Here is a 19615-nt window from a genome sequence, read left to right as displayed (position 1 = left end):
CGTTTTTTAAAAAAAAATTACAACTGAGAGTGAAAAATGTCATTTTTTTGCAAAAATTTCGTTAAATTTCGATTAATAACAAAAAAAAGTAAAAATGGCGGCAGCATTTTGGTGGCAGTGAAATACCACCAAATGAAAGCTCTATTAGTGAGAAGAAAAGGAGGTAAAATTCATTTGGGAGGTAAGTTGCATGACCGAGCAATAAACGGTGAAAGTAGTGTAGTGCAGAATTGTAAAAAGTGGTCTGGTCATTAAGGGTGTTTAAGCTAAGGGGGCTGAGGTGGTTAACAAGTGGGAGGCACATATGCAAACTGTTTATTAATTCTTATACCGTTCACCTGATTTGGATGTACATACCCTCAAATTAAAGCTGACAGTCTGCAGTTAAAGCACATCTAGTTTGTTTTATTTCAAATTCATTGTGGTGGTGTATAGAGCCAAAAATGTTAGAATTGTGTTGATGTCCTAATATTTATGGACCTGACTGTACTTCCTACTTTGTGTTGTCTATCACATACAATCCCAATAAAATATATTTAAGTTTGTGGGTGTAACCTATTATGGGTGAGGTGATTCCTCGCCTCACCCACACCAGCTAAGATTGAATGCTCAGCATGTGCTGACACTGATCCGATGGCACAAACATGGGCTCCATGCCTGCTGGATGCTAGGGAGGTGATGTTAGGATACTGAGAGCGAAAATCGAGCATGCATCTTATGGAAGCTAGGTCAAATGGGTTACAGCAGGTGGAGATGGCCTGGGCCATGAGGGGTAGACTATGGACAACAGGTGCCGACTCCCAGGGGCGTACATAAAAATCACTGGGCCCCATAGCAGGAATCTAAATTGGGCCCCCATTCCCCTTTTATAGCCCCTCCTTTTGTTCCATGAACTGTTCTTGCTGCTGCGTTTTATAATTTATGCCATCAGGGCCAGATTGGGATTACAAAACAGCCCTGGCACACAAAAGAGGTATAATAGATGCAGTGTGTACAGGTATATAGTATATTCCCTAGTGTTCTGATATGTGTGGTACAGGGTATAATATATGCAGTGTGTACAGGTAAATAGTATATACAGCAGTGTACTGATATGTGAGGTACGGGGTATAATATATGCAGTGTATACAGTAGTGTAATATGTGAGGTACGAGGTATAATAGATGCAGTGTGTACAGGTATATAGTAAATACAGCAGTGTATTGACACCTCGGACCTCACATATCAGTACACCGCTGTATATACTATATATCTGTACACACTGCATCTATTATACCTTGTACCTCACATATCAGTGCACTGCGGTATATACTATATATCTGTACATATTGCATGTATAATACTGTGTAATATATACAGTGTGTGTGTGTGTGTATGTGTATATATTTATATATATATTACACACAGAGCAGTGTATTGATGTGAGACATAGAAGGTATAATACTGCAAATGCAGTGTTTACAGAAATATGTGGTCAGTTATACACTATGGTCACTGTGTGTGTGAGGTACATGAGGTAGTGGTCACTGTAACTGTCTGAAGTATTACACATGAGTGAGCAATGAGTAAAAACAGGGAGGGGAGGTAAATGATGAAAAGTGGAGGACCTCCTCTTAACACTCCATTCCAGTCTGTATGGATCAATGCAGAGCTGCTTGTGAACTTCTACTTGCTGTTAGGGGCTGAAGGACCTGTGATGATGTCATCACAGGTCCTTGCAGATATACCTTTGAAACCTAGGAACTACACCATTTTTGGTGCAGTTCCTTTGCTAGATTCTGCAGGACCTGTGATGTTGAAGATGATGTCATCACAGGTCCTGGCAGATGCACTGTTCTAACCTGGGAACTACACTTTACACTGTGCAGTTCCCTTACAGGACCTCTGATGACATCATCAAAGGTCCTTTAGCTTTAGAAAGATAAACAGGAGCAATTAGGGGGCGGGGCCTCTCCTCCACTTCGGGCCCCTCTTTCTCACGGGCCCCATAGCAGCTGCATGGTCTGCCTATATGGTAGGTACGCCACTGCCGACTCCTGACTACATAAGGAGATACAATTTTACGGAGATCTTGTAATGGATCTAAAAATTATTGAAGTCGCCTATTAGCAGGCTTTAGTTCACATTTCAGCAAGTCAGTGAGAGAGAATGTGAGTAGATTGGATTACCATGAAGTGGAAGTGACTACCTCATCATTAAGTGAATTACAAGCTTGGATAATATTGTGGTGAACTCTCATTCACATGCAAAAAATCTTCTTTGGCAGGGCAATACCATTTATTTTGATTGCTTCTTTATTTTTATATGTAAACTGAGTAAAAAGACAGGTGAAACAATAGACTGTAGTATTGCAGTCTATGGTTATTGTGGCGTCTTCCTATCAAGCCCTTCCACAGTTTAATAGGTAGACTGCAATGGCTGGTCTAGGATGCCACAACAACCAAATTATACCCCACTATTTTAATGCCAGGGTGGGGACTTGTTGGCGCTTCAAGGACAGAGTGAGCCCCTTCCCCCTGTTTAACCACTCAGATGCTATGTCAATATTGAGCATGGAATCTGAGAGGTTAAAAGACTAAATGGACTGTACAATAGAAAATTACATACAAATTAAAATAACAATAGAAAATGATATACTGCACAACACTAAAGAATTATGGCTAGTAAAATAAGAATATATAGGATTTTTCAATAAAGAAACACAGATATTTTATGTAACATACTGTACTTACTATTTTCTAAGAGCCTTTTTTTTCTATTTCAGCAACATCCTGGCACTTAACAATGCTTTTGATTGGCCAGAGGGAAATATAACTGAGGGTAACTATGAATACATGCTGAATTATTTTAATCAGTCTGACCCAACTGTGGTTACATCTCTTCAGCTTCCCAAATGTGATTTAGATACCCTTCTATCTCAGGTAAGATTTCAACTCATATTTAAAATTTTATTTCTTCAAAACTTAAACCTAGCACTAATATTTTACGGTCCCATATCTGCCACACTGGGAAGTCCTGTAATCTGAAACACATGAAGTAGTTTGGCATGGACAATGAGTACTATTATTTAAAAATAATATGGTAACTAGTGTTGGTCGAGCACCAAAGTGCTCGGGTGCTCAAGTAGAACACCTCGGAATGCTCGGGTGCTCTACCGAGCACCCTAGCACAATGGAGGTCAATAGGAGAATCCGAGCATTAAACCAGGCACCACCTGCTCTGAAGAGGGGAGGGTGTCTGGTTCATAGGAAAAGGTCAGAAATTAATGGAAACACCACTGAAATGGTTCGAGAACAGCATGGGGAGGATATCTGGATGCATCTTGGACTCCTAGGTCGCTGCTGGGAACAATGTTGTCCGAGTAGTACACCACTTTTACAGACTGACAATAATATGCACCAAACCGAAGATAAAAATCGATTTTAGAGGAAAAATTGTTAGGAAACATTCTTTCACGTATATTTACTTGTATATAAAATGCAAGTGTTGCCAAAAATTACAAGGAAGAGGCACTCCGATACAAACTGTATATCACTTAAAGGAGGGCCTCATTCACATTGTGGTACAATTGTTCAGGTAGTGGGACTCCTACACTCATAAAGCCTATGCACTAAGGGAAAGGGCTGCCAAAAATTACAATGAACCGGCACTCTAATACAACCTTTATTACACATAAAGGAGGGCATCATACTCACCTTTGAAAAATAATGATTGATGGCCTACTTGTGACCCTCAAAAACATTAGGAGCAAGGGCCTGTTGGTGACCATCTAAAAGATTAGGGGTGAGGGTCTGCTGCTGAGCTGACCATCTAAAACATTAGGGGTGAGGACCTGCTGCCGAGCTGACCATCTAAAAATTTTTTTGGGTGAGGGCCTGCTGCCGAGCTGACTATCTTTTAAATCTTGTGAGCGAGGGTCTGCTGCCGTGCTGACCATCTAAAAATTTAGGGCCTAATAAGCATGTTGATATGATGGAGGAGGAGGAGGGGGATGAGAAAAGGGAGATTGAACCATATACCCTTTTTAGTGGTGGAAGGGGTGCATGGGAATACATTGTTTTCAATACACCATAAAAGCCATATTTAGAGTACGTTTATGTTAAGCCGTTTTTCTCTGGTGGAGTAGAGAAGTCAGGGGCAATCCAGGCCTTGTTAATTTTTATAAGAGTCAACCGGTCAGTATTTTCAGTATTTTGACAGGCAGATGCGCTTATCAGTTATTTTGCACCCAACAGCACTAAATACACGCTCTGACAAAACACAGGCGGCCGGGCAGGCCAGCACCTCCATTGCATAGAGCGCCAGTTCGTGCCACGTGTTCAGGTTGGACACCCAATAGTTGTAAGGCACACAGGGATCACTGAGGACGCTGACACGGCCTGCTATGTACTCCTTCACCGTCTTCCAAAATTTTTCCCTCCTTGTGACACTAGGCCGTGCATCAGGTTGAGGGTGATGGCGGGGTCTCATAAAACTGTCCCAGGCCTTGGAGAGTGTTGCCCTGCCTCTGGTGGAACTGCTGTGTGTTCCCCTCGTCTCCCCTCCTCGGTTGACCAAGGAACTACGTACTCTGCAGCCATCGCTGTCAGCTGGAAATTTTTGGAGCAATTTTTCCACAAGGACCTTCTGGTATTGCACCATTTTGCTCGTCCTGTCCACCACAGGAATGAGAGACAAGAAGTTCTCTTTGTAGCGGGGGTTGAGAAGGGTGAACAACCAGTAATCGGTGTTGGCCAAAATGTGTACAACGCGAGGGTCACGGGAAAGGGAACCTAATATAAAGTCAGCAATGTGTGCCAGAGTCCCAACAGACAAGACTGTCCTCATCAGGAGGATGACTCTCAATCTCCTCATCGTCTTCCTCCGCTTCTGCCCATCCACGCTGAACAGATGGAATAAAACTTCCATGGGTACTACCCTCTGTAGCAGAGGCAACCATCTCCTGCTTCTCCTCCTCCTCATCATCCAATTCGCGCTGAGAAGACGAACTGAGGGTGGTCTGGCTATCACCCTGTGTACGTTCTTCCCCCATTTCCACCTCTTCCACATGCAAAGCATCCGCCTTAATTGTGAGCAGCAAGCGTTTGAGTAGACACAGAAGTGGTATGGTTACGCTGATAAGAGCGTTATCACCGCTCACCATCTGTGTTGATTCATCAAAGTTGCGTAAAACCTCACAGAGATCAGACATCAATGCCCACTCATCGCTTGTGAAGAGCGGAAGCTGACTCGAAAGGCGACGACCATGTTTCAGCTGGTATTCCACTACTGCCCTCTGCTGCTCACAAAGCCTGGCCAACATGTGGAACATCGAGTTCCAGTGCGTGCTCACGTCGCACAACAGTCGGTGAGCTGGCAATTGCAATCGCTGTTGCAGCATTGCCAGACTGGCAGAAGCTGTTGATGACTTGCGGAAATGGGCACAAACGCGGCGCACCTTCACCATTAGCTCAGGAAAATTTGGGTAGGTTTTGAGAAACTGTTGAACCACTAGGTTGAACATGTGGGTTAGGCATGGTATGTGTGTGAGCTTGCCAAGCTCCAAAGCCACCACCAAGTTACGGCCATTATCAGACACAACCATGCCTGGTTGTAGATTGAGTGGCGAGAGCCACAGCTCAGTCTGATCCCTTATCCCCTGCCACAGCTCTGAGGCAGTGTGCTGTTTGTCACCTAAGCAGATCAGTTTATGCACGGCCTGTTGCTGCTTCCCCACTGCAGTGTTACACTGCTTCCAGCTACTGACTGATGGCTGACTATTTCTGCAAGATGATAATTCAGAGGTGGAAGTGGAGGAGGAGGTGGAGGAGGAGAATGGGGGGTTGCAGCCACTAACGTAGGTGGCGGCAGAAACCCTGATGGAAGTAGGGCTCGCAATCCTTGGCGTCGGTAGCACCTGTGCCATCCCAGGGTATGACTCACTCCCAGCCTGCACAACGTTCACCCAGTGTACTGTCAGGGAAATCCCTAGCCAAAAGCACTTGTCCATGTGTCAGTCGTTAAGTGGAACCCAATAACTGCGTTGGTCAGGGCATGGGTGATTTTACGGGACACATACTGGTGTAAGGCTGGGACTGCACACCGTGAAAAATATTGGCGGCTGGTGACAGAGTACCGCGGGAAAGTCGCCGCCATCAGGCTGCGGAAAGCCTCAGTGTCCACAAGCCTAAATTACAACATTTCCAGGGCCAGCAATTTGGAAAGGTGCGCATTTAGTGCTATGGTCTGTGGGTTGGTGACTGAGTATTTGCGCTTTCGTTCAAAGGCCTTGGGTATAGACATCTGTACGCTGCGCTGGGACACGGAAATGGATGTGCTAGCTGATGGTGCTTGCGAAGGTCCAGGTGCATGGCGGGAGGCATCCGGACAGGGGATTGGCCAGCACATAACACAGGGGAAGAGGAGGCAGTGGCGTGACCCGCAGACACTGGTTGTAGACCCATTTGTTCGGCCCACCTATTTGGGTGCTCTGATGCCATGTGGCAGATCATGCTGGTGGTGGTGAGGTTGCTAGTGTTCACGCCCCTGCTCATTTTGGTATGGCACAGCTTGCAAATGACAATTCTTTTATCGTCCGTACTTTCCTCAAAAAAGCGCCAGACTGCGGAACACCTACTCCTTGGCAAGGGAGATTGCCGCAAGGGGGTGCTCCAGGGGTGCCCGCATTCTCCCTTTTTCCAGGGGTGCCTCTTCCAGCCTGTTGCGGTGCTGCGGATCCCTCCTCGTCTGTACTGCTGTCCTCGCTCGGCTTGCCACCTTCCCAGGTTGGGTCAGTGATTTCATTGTCCACCACATCCTCTTCCACTTCCTCACTCTGGTCATCCTCCTGACTTGTTGACCTAACAAGAACCTCAGTTATTGACAACTGTGTCTCATGCTCATCATGAACCTCTTGAGACACTAATTGCGGTTGACTTATTGGCAACTGTGTCTCATCATCATCATCCACCTAGTGAAACATTAATTGCCGTTCCCCACTGTCATCTTCTTCTGACTGTGGATGCTCTAGAGTTTGGGAATCAGGGCACAAAATCTCCTCATGTCCCTCTTCAAGTGGGCTTGGCGAAAGGCCCTAATCAAGGAATGGCGATGAAAACAGCTCCTCGGAATATCCGAGTGTGGGATCACTTGTTTGCCAAGACTCTCCATGGTGGGTGGAAGGAGAATCAGGGTGAGGATTCTGTTGACCAGACTCTTGGCTACTGAGACTGGACTTTGTGGAAGACAGGGTGGTGCTTAACCATTATCTGCTGCAATCCAACCGACCACCTGGTCGAACTGGTCTGACTTCAAGAGTGGTGTCCCGCGCCAACCTGCAAACTCCGACATGAAGCTAAGTATCATGGATGAGTGTGTTTCTTGTGCTCTGGCAGCAGGCACAGTTTCAATGCGCCCAGGGCCACGGCCTCTGCGTGCACCATCAGCAGCACGGCCACTTCCCCGTTCCATACTGCTTGCCTTGCACATATTAAATGGTATATCTGCTTGCAAGTATGCCATACGTACAGTAGCACTAGTTTTGTAAGTGTATGCGCAAATAAAGTACACAGAATGTCACCGATATTTTTAGGATGCGCACACGTTAAACAGGAGGCATAGCGCAATTAATGTCGCTGTTACCACCGCCTAATAAAAAATTACACTGAATGAATGTCACTGATATTTAGGATGCGCACACGTTAAACAGGAGGTATGGCACAAGTAATGTCGCTGTCACTACCGCCTAATAAAAACTTACACTGAATGAATGTCACTGATATTTAGTATGCACAAACGTTATACAGGAGGTATAGCACAAGTAATGTCGCTGTCACCACCGCCTAATAAAAAATTACACTGAATAAATGTCCCTGATATTTAGGATGCGCACACGTTAACATAGAAACATAGAAACATAGAATGTGTCGGCAGATAAGAACCATTTGGCCCATCTAGTCTGCCCAATATACTGAATACTATGAATAGCCCCTGGCCCTATCTTATATGAAGGATGGCTTTATGCCTATCCCATGCATGCTTAAACTCCTTCACTGTATTTGCAGCTACCACTTCTGCAGGAAGGCTATTACATGCATCCACTACACTCTCAGTAAAGTAATACTTCCTGATATTACTTTTAAACCTTTGCCCCTCTAATTTAAAACTATGTCCTCTTGTAGCAGTTTTTCTTCTTTTAAATATTCTCTCCTTTTTTACCTTGTTGATTCCCTTTATGTATTTAAAAGTTTCTATCATATCTCCTCTATCTCGTCTTTCTTCCAAGCTATACATGTTAAGGTCCTTTAATCTTTCCTGGTAAGTTTTATCCTGCAATCCATGTACCAGTTTAGTAGCTCTTCTCTGAACTCTCTCTAAAGTATCAATATCCTTCTGGAGATATGGTCTCCAGTACTGAGCACAATACTCCAAATGAGGTCTCACTAGTGCTCTGTAGAGCAGCATGAGCACCTCCCTCTCTCTACTGGTAATGCCTCTCCCTATACACCCAAGCATTCTGCTAGCATTTCCTGCTGCTCTATGACATTGTCTGCCTACCTTTAAGTCTTCTGAAATAATGACCCCTAAATCCCTTTCCTCAGATACTGAGGTTAGGACTGTATTACTGATTTTATATTCTGCTCTTGGGTTTTTACGCCCCAGGTGCATTATCTTGCACTTATCAACATTACATTTTAGTTGCCAGATTTTTTTACCATTCCTCTAGTTTTCCTAAATCCTTTTCCATTTGGTGTATCCCTCCAGGAACATCAACCCTGTTATAAATCTTTGTGTCATCAGCAAAAAGACACACCTTACCATCGAGGCCTTCTGCAATTTCGCTGATAAAGATATTAAACAGTATGGGTGCCAGAACAGATCCCTGAAATCCCTAGATGTTCCACAATCCTCTCCTTAAGTATGGTTTCCATTAATTTCCCCACTATTGATGTCAGGCTTACTGGCCTATAGTTGCCCGATTCCTCCATACTACCTATCTTGTGAATGGGCACAACATTTGCTAATTTCCAATCTTCTGGGACGACTCCTGTTGCCAGTGATTGGTTAAATAAATCTGTTAATGGTTTTGCTAGTTCACCTCTGAGCTCTTTTAATAGCTTTAGGTGTATCCCATCAGGCCCCTGTGACTTATTTGTATTAATTTTAGACAGCTGACTTAGAACCTCTTCCTCTGTAAAGACACATGCATCAAAAGATTCATTAGTCTTCTTTCCTAACTGAGGTCCTTTTCCTTAATTTTCCTTTGTTAAACAGGAGGTATAGCGCAAGTAATGTCGCTGTCACCAGCGGCTAATAAAAAATTACACAGAATTAATGTCACTGATATTTAGGATGGGAAAACGTTATACAGGAGATGTAGCGCAGGTAATGTAACTGTCCGCAGTGGACACCGTCTACAGAAAAAGTACACTGGACGTCACACATATTTTTAGGCTGCGCACACATTACACAGGAGATGTAACGCAGATAATGTTGCTGTCGCCAGCGGCAAAAAAAAATTACACTGAATGTCACTGATATTTCGGTTGCGCTAACATTATACTGGAGATGTAGCGCAGGTAATGTTGCTGCCACCAGCAGCAAACAAATTAGACTGAATGTCACTGATATTTTGGATACGCAAACGTTATAGAGGAGATGTAGAGCAGGTAATGTAACTGTCCCCAGCAGACACCATCTACTGAAAAAGTACACTGGATGTCCCAGATATTTTTAGGCTGCGCACACTTTAGACAGGAGATGTAGCACAGATAATGTCGCTGTCTGCAGCGGCCGAACAATTGCAAGCTATTTAGCGCAGGTTGCGCTAAAAATATATATTGCTGCCACACACAATAGTCCTTAAAAGGACTTTTGGGTCTCTAACAAGTTTTAGCAATTTAGCGCAGGTTGCACTAAAATACACTGCTCAAAAAAATAAAGGGAACACAAAAATAACACATCCTAGATCTGAATTAATTAAATATTCTTCTGAAATACTTTGTTCTTTACATAGTTGAATGTGCTGACAACAAAATCACACAAAAATAAAAGGGAACACAAAAATAACACATCCTAGATCTGAATTAATTAAATATTCTTCTGAAATACTTTGTTCTTTACATAGTTCAATGTGCTGACAACAAAATCACACAAAAATAAAAAAAATGGAAATCAAATTTTTCAACCCATGGAGGTCTGGATTTGGAGTCACCCTCAAAATTAAAGTGGAAAAACACACTATAGGCTGATCCAACTTTGATGTAATGTCCTTAAAACAAGTCAAAATGAGGCTCAGTAGTGTGTGTGGCCTCCACGTGCCTGTATCACCTCCCTACAACGCCTGTGCATGCTCCTGATGAGGTGGCGGATGGTCCCCTGAGGGATCTCCTCCCAGACCTGGACTAAAGCATCTGCCAACTCCTGCACAGTCTGTGGTGCAACGTGACGTTGGTGGATAGAGCAAGACATGATGTCCCAGATGTGCTTAATTGGATTCAGGTCTGGGGAACGGGCGGGCCAGTCCATAGCATCAATGCCTTCGTCTTGCAGGAACCCAGGGCCAACAGCACCAGCATATGGTCTCACAAGGGGTCTAAGGATCTCATCTCGGTACCTAATGGCAGTCAGGCTACCTCTGGCGAGCACATGGATGGCTGTGCTGCCCTCCAAAGAAATGCCACCCCACACCATTACTGACCCAATGCCAAACCGGTCATGCTGGAGGATGTTGCAGGCAGCAGAACGTTCTCCACGGCGTCTCAAGACTCTGTCACATCTGTCACATGTGCTCAGTGTGAACCTGCTTTCATCTGTGAAGAGCACAGGGCACCAGTGGCGAATTTGCCAATCTTGGTGTTCTCTGGCAAATGCCAAACGTCCTGCACGGTGTTGGGCTGTAAGCACAACCCCCACCTGTGGACGTCGGGCCCTCATATCACCCTCATGGAGTCTGTTTCTGATTGTTTGAGCAGACACATGCACATTTGTGGCCTGCTGGAGGTCATTTTGCAGGGCTCTGGCAGTGCTCCTCCTGTTCCTCCTTGCACAAAGGCGGAGGTAGCGGTCCTGCTGCTGGGTTGTTGCCCTCCTACGGCCTCCTCCACGTCTCCCGATGTACTGGCCTGTCTCCTGGTAGCACCTCCATGCTCTGGACACTACGCTGACAGACACAGCAAACCTTCTTGCCACAGCTCGCATTGATGTGCCATCTTGGATAAACTGCACTACCTGAGCCACTTGTGTGGGTTGTAGACTCCGTCTCATGCTACCACTAGAGTGAAAGCACCGCCAGCATTCAAAAGTGACCAAAACATCAGCCAGGAAGCATAGGAACTGAGAAGTGGTCAGGTCACCACCTGCAGAACCACTCCTTTATTGGGGGTGTCTTGCTAATTGCCTATAATTTCCACCTGTTGTCTATCCCATTTGCACAGCCTAAGACTGAGCCGAAGCATGTCATCGGGTGCTATATAGCGTTCCGGCCAGCCAATCACTGTAATGCCAGTAGCCAATATGGCTACGGCATTACAGTGAATGGCAGTACCAACCTGCACGCTTATTGGCTGCGTAGCGGGGAGGAGACTCGAGCATTGAGCTCAAGCACACGCGGTATTCGGCCGAACACCGTGATGTGCCGAGCATCGCGATGCTCGAGTAAAATTAGTGGGCCTCTTTCACATGGGTGTGCAGGCTTTGCTCCGGATGCGTCGTGTGTGCATTGCAGAAAACCGCACGAGTAGGCACGCAATTGCAGTCAGTTTTGACTGCGATTGCATTCCGATGTTCAGTTTTTAGCGCGCGGGTGCAATGCGTTCTGCATGCGCGTGATAAAAACCTGAATGTGGTACCCAGACCCGAACCCAGACTTCTTCACTGAAGTTCGGATTTGGGTTAGGTGTTTAATTTACTGTATTATTTTCTCTTATAACATGGTTATAAAGGAAAATAATAGCATTCTTAATACAGAATGCTTACTAAAATGTGGATTGAGGGGTTAAAAAATTAATAAAATTAGCTCACCTCATTCAATTGATCGTGCAGCTAGCATCGTATTCTTGCTTCTTCTTTCAGGACCTGCAAAAAGACCTTTGATGACGTAATGACGCTCACCACGTGGTGAATGCGGTGACGTCAGCGCAGGTCATGCTGAATGAAGGTGAAATCTTCTATCTTCATTCAGCAGGACCTGCGCTGACGTCACCGCACTCACCACATAGTGATTATGTCATCAAAAGGTCCTTTTGCAGGTCCTGAAAGAAGAAGCAAGAAGTCGATGCCAGCTGCGCGATCAATTGGATGAAGTGAGTTAATTTTTTAACCCCTCAATCCACATTTTACTAAGCATTCTGTATTAAGAATGCTATTATTTTCCTTTATAACCATGTTATAAGGGAAAATAATACAGTAAATTGACTTTTATCAATTTACTAACATCATCTCCTAGCAACCATGCGTGGAAATCGCAGTGCATCCGCACTTGCTTGCGGATGCTATGCGATTTTCATGCATCCGCATCATTTCTATGGGGCCTGTTTTGTGTGAAAAACGCAGAATATAGAACATGCTGTGATTTTTACGCAACATACAAGTCATGCGTGAAAATATGACCAGCCCTATTGAAGTGAATGGGTCCGGATTCAGTGCGGGTGCAATGAATTCACCTCACGCATTGCACCCGCGTCGAAAACTCGCCCATGTGAAAGGGGCCTAAAGGTCACAAAAATTTGTGTGCAATCGAACTGAATTTTCCAGTTCCCAGATCTATTTTATAGGGCATCTGTTCGCACCTATGAAACTGGCTGACCTGGCAGAGAGAACAGAGCCTCTAGGAGTAATAGCAACACCCCCATTGCTCCTAGAGTCTCATTTGCATATATTAAACCATTTTTTCTCAGCACTGCGGGCACATATGAACATGGGACCAATACAGATGCCTTCAGCTGCCAAGCACATGTGCAACAGGTCAGCCAGTTTCATAGGTACAAATCTGATGCCCTTTAATGGTAAGTATAATAGTAAGTTTATTATTTATTTTTACTATCTAAAAGTGCTTTGGGGGAATTTCCAAATGTCAGAAAGCCACTTAACATATTTTTTTTGTTGCATCTTAACCCCTTATTGACCTTAAATGATTCCTCAAAGAACCTGCCTTGTACAACTGTGTGTTTTGATTGGTTCACGGTGTCTGTGCGATCAGCAGCAGAACTACTACTATAGGGCCCCTTGCAGATGAGCGTGTCCGGATTATGTCCGGATGCATTGCAGATGCGTTCAGTGACAATTGCGCAATTTCGCAAACAAAGCCATTCAGGTTTTCAGTTGTTCAGGTTTTATTGCTTGGATGTAATGCGATTTACTGTGTTTTGCACGCGCGTGATAAAAAACGGAATGTTTACAAACAACATCTCTTAGTAACCATCCGTGAAAATCGCATTGCATATGCACTTGCTTGCAGATGTGATGCGATTTTTAAGCAGCCCAATTCACTTCTATGGGGCCAGCGTTGCATGAAAATCGCAGAATATAGAACATGCTGCGATTTTCATGCAGCGCAAAAGTGATGCGTGAAAAACACCGCTCATGTACACAGACCCATTTAAATGAATGTGTCTGGATTCCATGCGGATTCCGTACTACAATAGAACACAACAAGGGTTCCTGCTGCAAGTGCCAGAATCAGTGATACGGTAACTCCAATTCTCGCATTTTCACCTCTTAGGCCCCTTTCACACTAGCGAGTTTTCCGCGCGAGTGCAATGCGTGACGTGAACGCATAGTACCCGCACTGAATCCTGACCCATTCATTTCAATAGGTCTGTGTACATGAGTGTTGTTTTTCACGCATCAGTTCTGCGTTGCATGAAAATCGCAGCATGTTCTATATTCTGCGTTTTTCACGCAGCCCTGACCCCATAGAAGTGAATGGGGCTGCGTGAAAAACGCATTGCATCCGCAAGCAAGTGTGGGTGCGATGCGTTTTTTACTGATGGTTGCTAAGAGATGTTTGTAAACCTTCAGTTGTTTATGACGCGTGTGAAAAACGCATGCACCCGCGTGGAAAAAACTGAACGCAATCGCAGACAAAACTGATTGAACTTGCTTACAAAATGGTGCAAGTTTCACTGAACGCACCCTAAACGCATCCGAATCAAATCCGTCACGCTTGTGTGAAAGAGGCCTAACTTGTCCGTTGTCCCGCCTTGCCTGACTGCTGCACCATTCCTGTCCATTTCCAGTCCCCGCAGGATGAGAAAGTGGCTTGGCCCTGGGACCTCTGAGGCCAATTACAGCCTCAGTGGTCACATCTGCTTGAACGACACATCATTGATGTGAAAGGCACATCACATGCTTGAGTGATAACATCTGCTTGAATGGTAAATAATTGCTCAGCCTGGGGTAGTCCACAGTGGTCATGAAACCAAGCCAATTGCTGGTCCTGTGGGGACTGGAAATGGACAGAAATGGTGCAGTGGTATTGGGCACAGCTGGACTGCAGATAGGTGACTTTATTTTTATGGGGCACATATTAGGACCATTAGGGTTGTTATCTCTAATGCCAGACAGCTTCTTTAACGTTGCTCATGATGTGTCACTATATCTAATATACTGTGTAACAACATTAAATTAACATGAACTTTGCATATGGTGTTTCACTATCCTTTTCATTGAGTTCAATATGACTGGTGCCATTTGTTGTATTATACTTTGTATTAAAAGGCCCTCATGCATTAGTGTATTGTTGGCCAAGCCCTCCCGAACAGCTGGTTCAACCCACAGTTTAACATGTATGGGAAGCAGACTCTCCGCTGACAGATGATATTGGGGAGAAAAGATCTAGTAAAGTGAATATTTTCTTCATTCTCCCCATTAACAGCATATACTGTACATGCTTTGCCAAACCAAGTGTGTATGTGAATAGAGGAGTCGGGACATATAGTTGTCGGCCAAATTATTGATCGGCCAACAGTTATTGAATGTATATGGTCTGCTTTAGATATCTACTCTATGTTTGAAAGTACCTTCACTAATTATATGTTTCACTCTGCAGGGTGTTGAAGGAACTGGGTTAGCTTTTATTGTATTCACTGAGGCCATTACAAAAATGCCAGTTTCCCCTCTGTGGTCAGTACTGTTCTTCATAATGCTCTTTTGCTTGGGGCTTTCTTCCATGTTTGGCAATATGGAAGGAGTATTAGTACCATTGATGGATCTGAAATTAATACCAAAATCATGGCCAAAAGAAGCTGTCACAGGTATGTCTCCATTTTCAAATATTAGTGCTAATGTTTGTTGACATACAAAAAATATCAATGCAGAATGAAATGCATGCACGAGCTCAATTAGGTTAGGTATAATTTTTACAATTTGCTCTGACCACTTCAAAAGCATAATAAAAGTACATACAGCACTTCTATTATAATACTATATATTATAGTGTTGAGCACGAACATTCAAAAAGCTAATTTTTATCTTGAATATCGCAACTTTGAGAATTTGCAAATATTTAGAATATAGTGCTATATATTTGTTATATCGAATATTCATAATTTTTTCCATCTTAACACATGATTCCTCTCTGCTTCTTGCTTGTGGGCCAATGAGTCATTGGCCCACAAACAACTTAAAGGGAACCTGTCACTGGGATTGTGTGTATAGAGCTGAGGACGTGGGTTGCTAGATGGCCACTAGCACATCCGCAATACCCAGTCCCCATAGCTCTGTGTGCTTTTATTGTGTAAAAAAAAACGATTTGATACATATGGAAATTAACCTGAGATGAGTCCTGTCCCTGAGATAAGTCAAGGACAGGACTCATCTCAGGATAAGGCCTCATGCACACGGCCGTGTTCCATGGCCGAGAGCGGTCCGTGGTAACCCGCCCAGGATTCCTGCTGACAGCAGGAGCGCACGGCGTCATTGGTTGCTATGACGCCGTGCGCTTCATGCCGCCGCTGCTGTACAGTGATACACTCGTATGATCTACGGCCGTGTGCATGAGGCCTAATTTGCATATGTATCAAATCGGGTTTTTTACACAACAAAAGCACACAGAGCTATGGGGACTGGGTAATGCGGATGTGCTAGCGGCCATCTAGCAGCCCATGTCCTCAGCTCTATACACAAAATCCCTGTGACAGGTTCCCTTTAAGCAGGGAGGAATCATGACTTCAGATGGAAAAAAACAGACCCACGCCTGTATTGATCGCGTAATATTCACATATTATGAATTACTTCGTCACGAAGTGCATTTTATGGGAAGTAGCGGGTGCAATGACAGGGAGCTGCGATAGCGCCGCCCCGTCATTGTACCCCTCAGATGCCACGTTCATTCATGATCGCGGCATCTGAGTGTATAATTAACAAAAAAAATTAATTCAATCAAACTTACCGCATCCATTGAAGATCTCGGGCCGAAATCCTGTGCGGCGCAAGATTACATCATCATGCTGGCTGGCGTGGTGACGTATGATGTCATCATGCTGGCCTGCGTGATGATTTAATCTTGCGCCAAACGGGATTTCGTCCGAGATCTTCAAGCAAGATGGAGGCAGGTGGCCCGTCGCGAGCAAAAGGAGTAGGTAAGTTAGATAATTTTTTTGTTTTTTATACTATTTAAGGTTAAATTGATTCGGTGACTCGAAGCGCGAGAAAATTCTGCTTCTAGGCGAATCGAATTTATCCTGAATTTCGGATCGAATTCCACTTCGTGGGATTCGATTTGCTCATCTCTAATTATAACGGTTGCTGGGAAGCAGAAATCGTTTTATCCCCTGTCTGACACAAGAACATCAGCTGAATGTATTCAAGCATTTTCCAGCTAAGGCTCCATTCACACGTCCGCAATTCTGTTCCGCATTTTGCGGAACGGAATTGCGGACCCATTCATTTCTATGGGGCCGCACTATGTGCTGCCTGGATCCGGAATTGCAGACCCGCACTTCCGGGTCCACAATTCCGTTCCCGAAAAAAATGGAACATGTCCTATTCTTGTCCACAATTGCGGACAAGATTAGGCATTTTCTATTATAGTGCCGGCGAGGTGCGGCCCGCAAAATGCCGGTGTCCGTGTTTTGCAGATCTGCGGATCCATTGATCCGCAAAACACTTACAGACATGTGAATGGACTCTAACAGGAGGAAACACATATGCAGTTTTTAGGCTTCATTTACACGGTCGTGGAACACTGTCCGTGAGATACCGGACTGGCATCCTGTTTAGTGCAGGAGAGCACAGCGAACATTAGTTGCCATGATGCTGTGCGCTTTGTTTCGCCGCTGCTGTATAGTAATACCCTTGTATGATCTATAGAACCAATGACTCCGTGCGGTTCTGCACTAAGCAGGATGCCAGTCCGATATGTCACGGACCTTGTTCCACGGACGTGTGAATGAAGCCTAATGGCAGTTTAAGATGCAGTTTTTTGAGCCAAAGCCAGAAGGGGATCCATCAAAACTGTCACACACGTCAAAAGCATGTGTGATTCCAACCTTAGGGCTCTTGCACACGATTGTTGTTTTGCGGTCTGCAAATTGTGAATCGCAAAACATGGATCCCGTCGGTGTGTTTTCCTCATTTTCCCGGCCCATAATAGAACAGTCTTATCCTTGTCCGTAATGCGGACAATAATAAGACGTGTTCTATTTATTTGCAGAACGGCCATGCCTACATACGGACACAGAATCCACACAGAGTAATTTCCGTTTTTTTTGCAGCCCCATTGAAGTTAATGATTCTGCATACGGGCCGCAAAAAAAACCGAAAGGACAAGGACAAAAAATAAGTTTGTGTGCATGAGCCCTTAAGTGGTATTTTGGTAATTAATTTTGCATTAGCATGTGTTAGCCAATACAATAATTACAAATACTAATCAAATAACGATGTTACTTTTACACAAGTATGTGAAAATTTCCATTGTACAATTTCCACGGGAGTGTAAACAGATCTTAAACGGCCCACATCAGTAAAAATGGAAAAGGTGCTTCATAAATATGGTCCTAAAATTTGATATGTTTGTGGTGGAACAGGCACTCTATCACCCGGAATTGTTGATAGAAAGCTAATATTTAATTGTTGTCATGTTCACAGTTAAAAGTTGAAATTCCCCAAAGTTATACAATAAATTGTGAATTAAAAAACATATATATTAAAAAAGCATGTACATTAAGAAAAATCTAATACACATAATACATTAAGAACTTATCTCATAAATATTGGGTATATCCCTACAGACACCTTCCAATAAGGGCTGCGTCCGTAGCAGTGCGAGCAGCAAATTAGTTTGTTTGAATATTACAAATAATATTCGCAATGAGCATGAAAAACAAATATTAGAAAATCAAGGAGGATAAAAAATTGGTTGATTGGGATTACAGGATACAAAGGATAACCATAATGGGGTTTTCAGTCCTGCAAACTCCTGGGAACATAAGATATTGGTCAAGTATCGACTGAGTTATTCTATTGTACCCCAATGGCCCTCCTTTGTATGAAGGTTATATCAAGCCATTTATCTGTAGGTGTAAGAAATAAGATGAAAATTGCAACAGGTTGTAAGATGCTCAAGGCAGTATGGGGTTAATTAGTCTGCTAAATCTCCTATGACCCAGTGTGTCTTAGTATATCTGTTTCGATAGTAGTATTGGCAGTTTAACATCGTCCATTGGTTGGTACCATTTGGTGCAGTATATGGTTAAACAGGTATTCCTCCTTGTCCCACAAGGTTAAAAGTTTATGGGAGTTTATCGTATCCTCGGAGTCTCCTTCTACAGTGATGGATCAGCGTGCTGTGGCTGTACACGCTGTCTAAGCCAGAGGCTTATCTCGCAATCAGTAAGTCACTTCCGTGTAACAGGTCACGTGTAGTCCGGCAAGTCACGTGGCGTCCCATGGGATCGGTTTGTGTGGCGGTATTCAAATTCTTTTAGCGCGCTGTTGCTGGCTTGTAAGTGCTTGGTCATAATGTTTGCATTAAGTGGCGAGGTTCCTCAGGATAACCAGCCATACACGTGTCGAAGCTGCCTGCTTCTTCATTAGTGGCTCTCAACATTATCCCGAATGGATGCGTCTTTTTATAACCCTGTTAGGGGTGTGACCAAATTTCCAATTGAAGTTGAATAAAAGGTGGACCAGATTCCCATATTCCTTAGGCCTCATGCACACGACCGGTTTTTTTTTGCGGTCCGCAAAAACGGGTTCTGTAGTTCCGTGATCCGTGTCCGTTTTTTCTTCCGTGGGTCTTCCTTGATTTTTGGAGAATCCACAGACATGAAAAGTGAAAAAAAATTCTAAGTCAAGTTTGCCTTTAAAATGATTGAAAAAAAACGGACACGGATCACGGAAGCGGATGACAATCTTGTGTGCATCCGTGGTTTTTCACGGACCCATTGACTTGAATGGGTCCGCGAACCGTTGTCCGTGAAAAAAATAGGACAGGTCATATTTTTTTCACGGACAGGAAACGCTGATCACGGACGCGGATGAAAAACGGTGCATTTTCCGATTTTTCCACTGACCCATTGAAAGTCAATGGGTCCGCAGAAAAACACAGAAAACGGAACAACGGCCGCGGATGCACACAACGGTCTTGTACATGAGGCCTTATTGTGTACATAATGGACATATCATGAAATACTTT

General features: G+C 44.1%; 1 protein-coding gene across 1 annotated transcript in view; it reads left to right on the top strand.

The window, feature by feature from the left end:
- SLC6A19 (solute carrier family 6 member 19) overlaps window positions 1-19615 on the top strand; it is a 144098-nt gene that overhangs the window by 101508 nt on the left and 22975 nt on the right. Inside the window, exons 8-9 of the mRNA XM_040432609.1 lie at window positions 2765-2921; window positions 15029-15233. Of these exons, the coding sequence (XP_040288543.1) occupies window positions 2765-2921; window positions 15029-15233 (362 nt within the window). The remainder of the gene's footprint in view (window positions 1-2764; window positions 2922-15028; window positions 15234-19615) is intronic.

The sequence above is a fragment of the Bufo bufo genome, chromosome 5 (genome assembly GCF_905171765.1).
Source record: "Bufo bufo chromosome 5, aBufBuf1.1, whole genome shotgun sequence".
NCBI lineage: Eukaryota > Metazoa > Chordata > Amphibia > Anura > Bufonidae > Bufo > Bufo bufo.
This window is presented reverse-complemented; position numbering and strand designations above follow the sequence as displayed.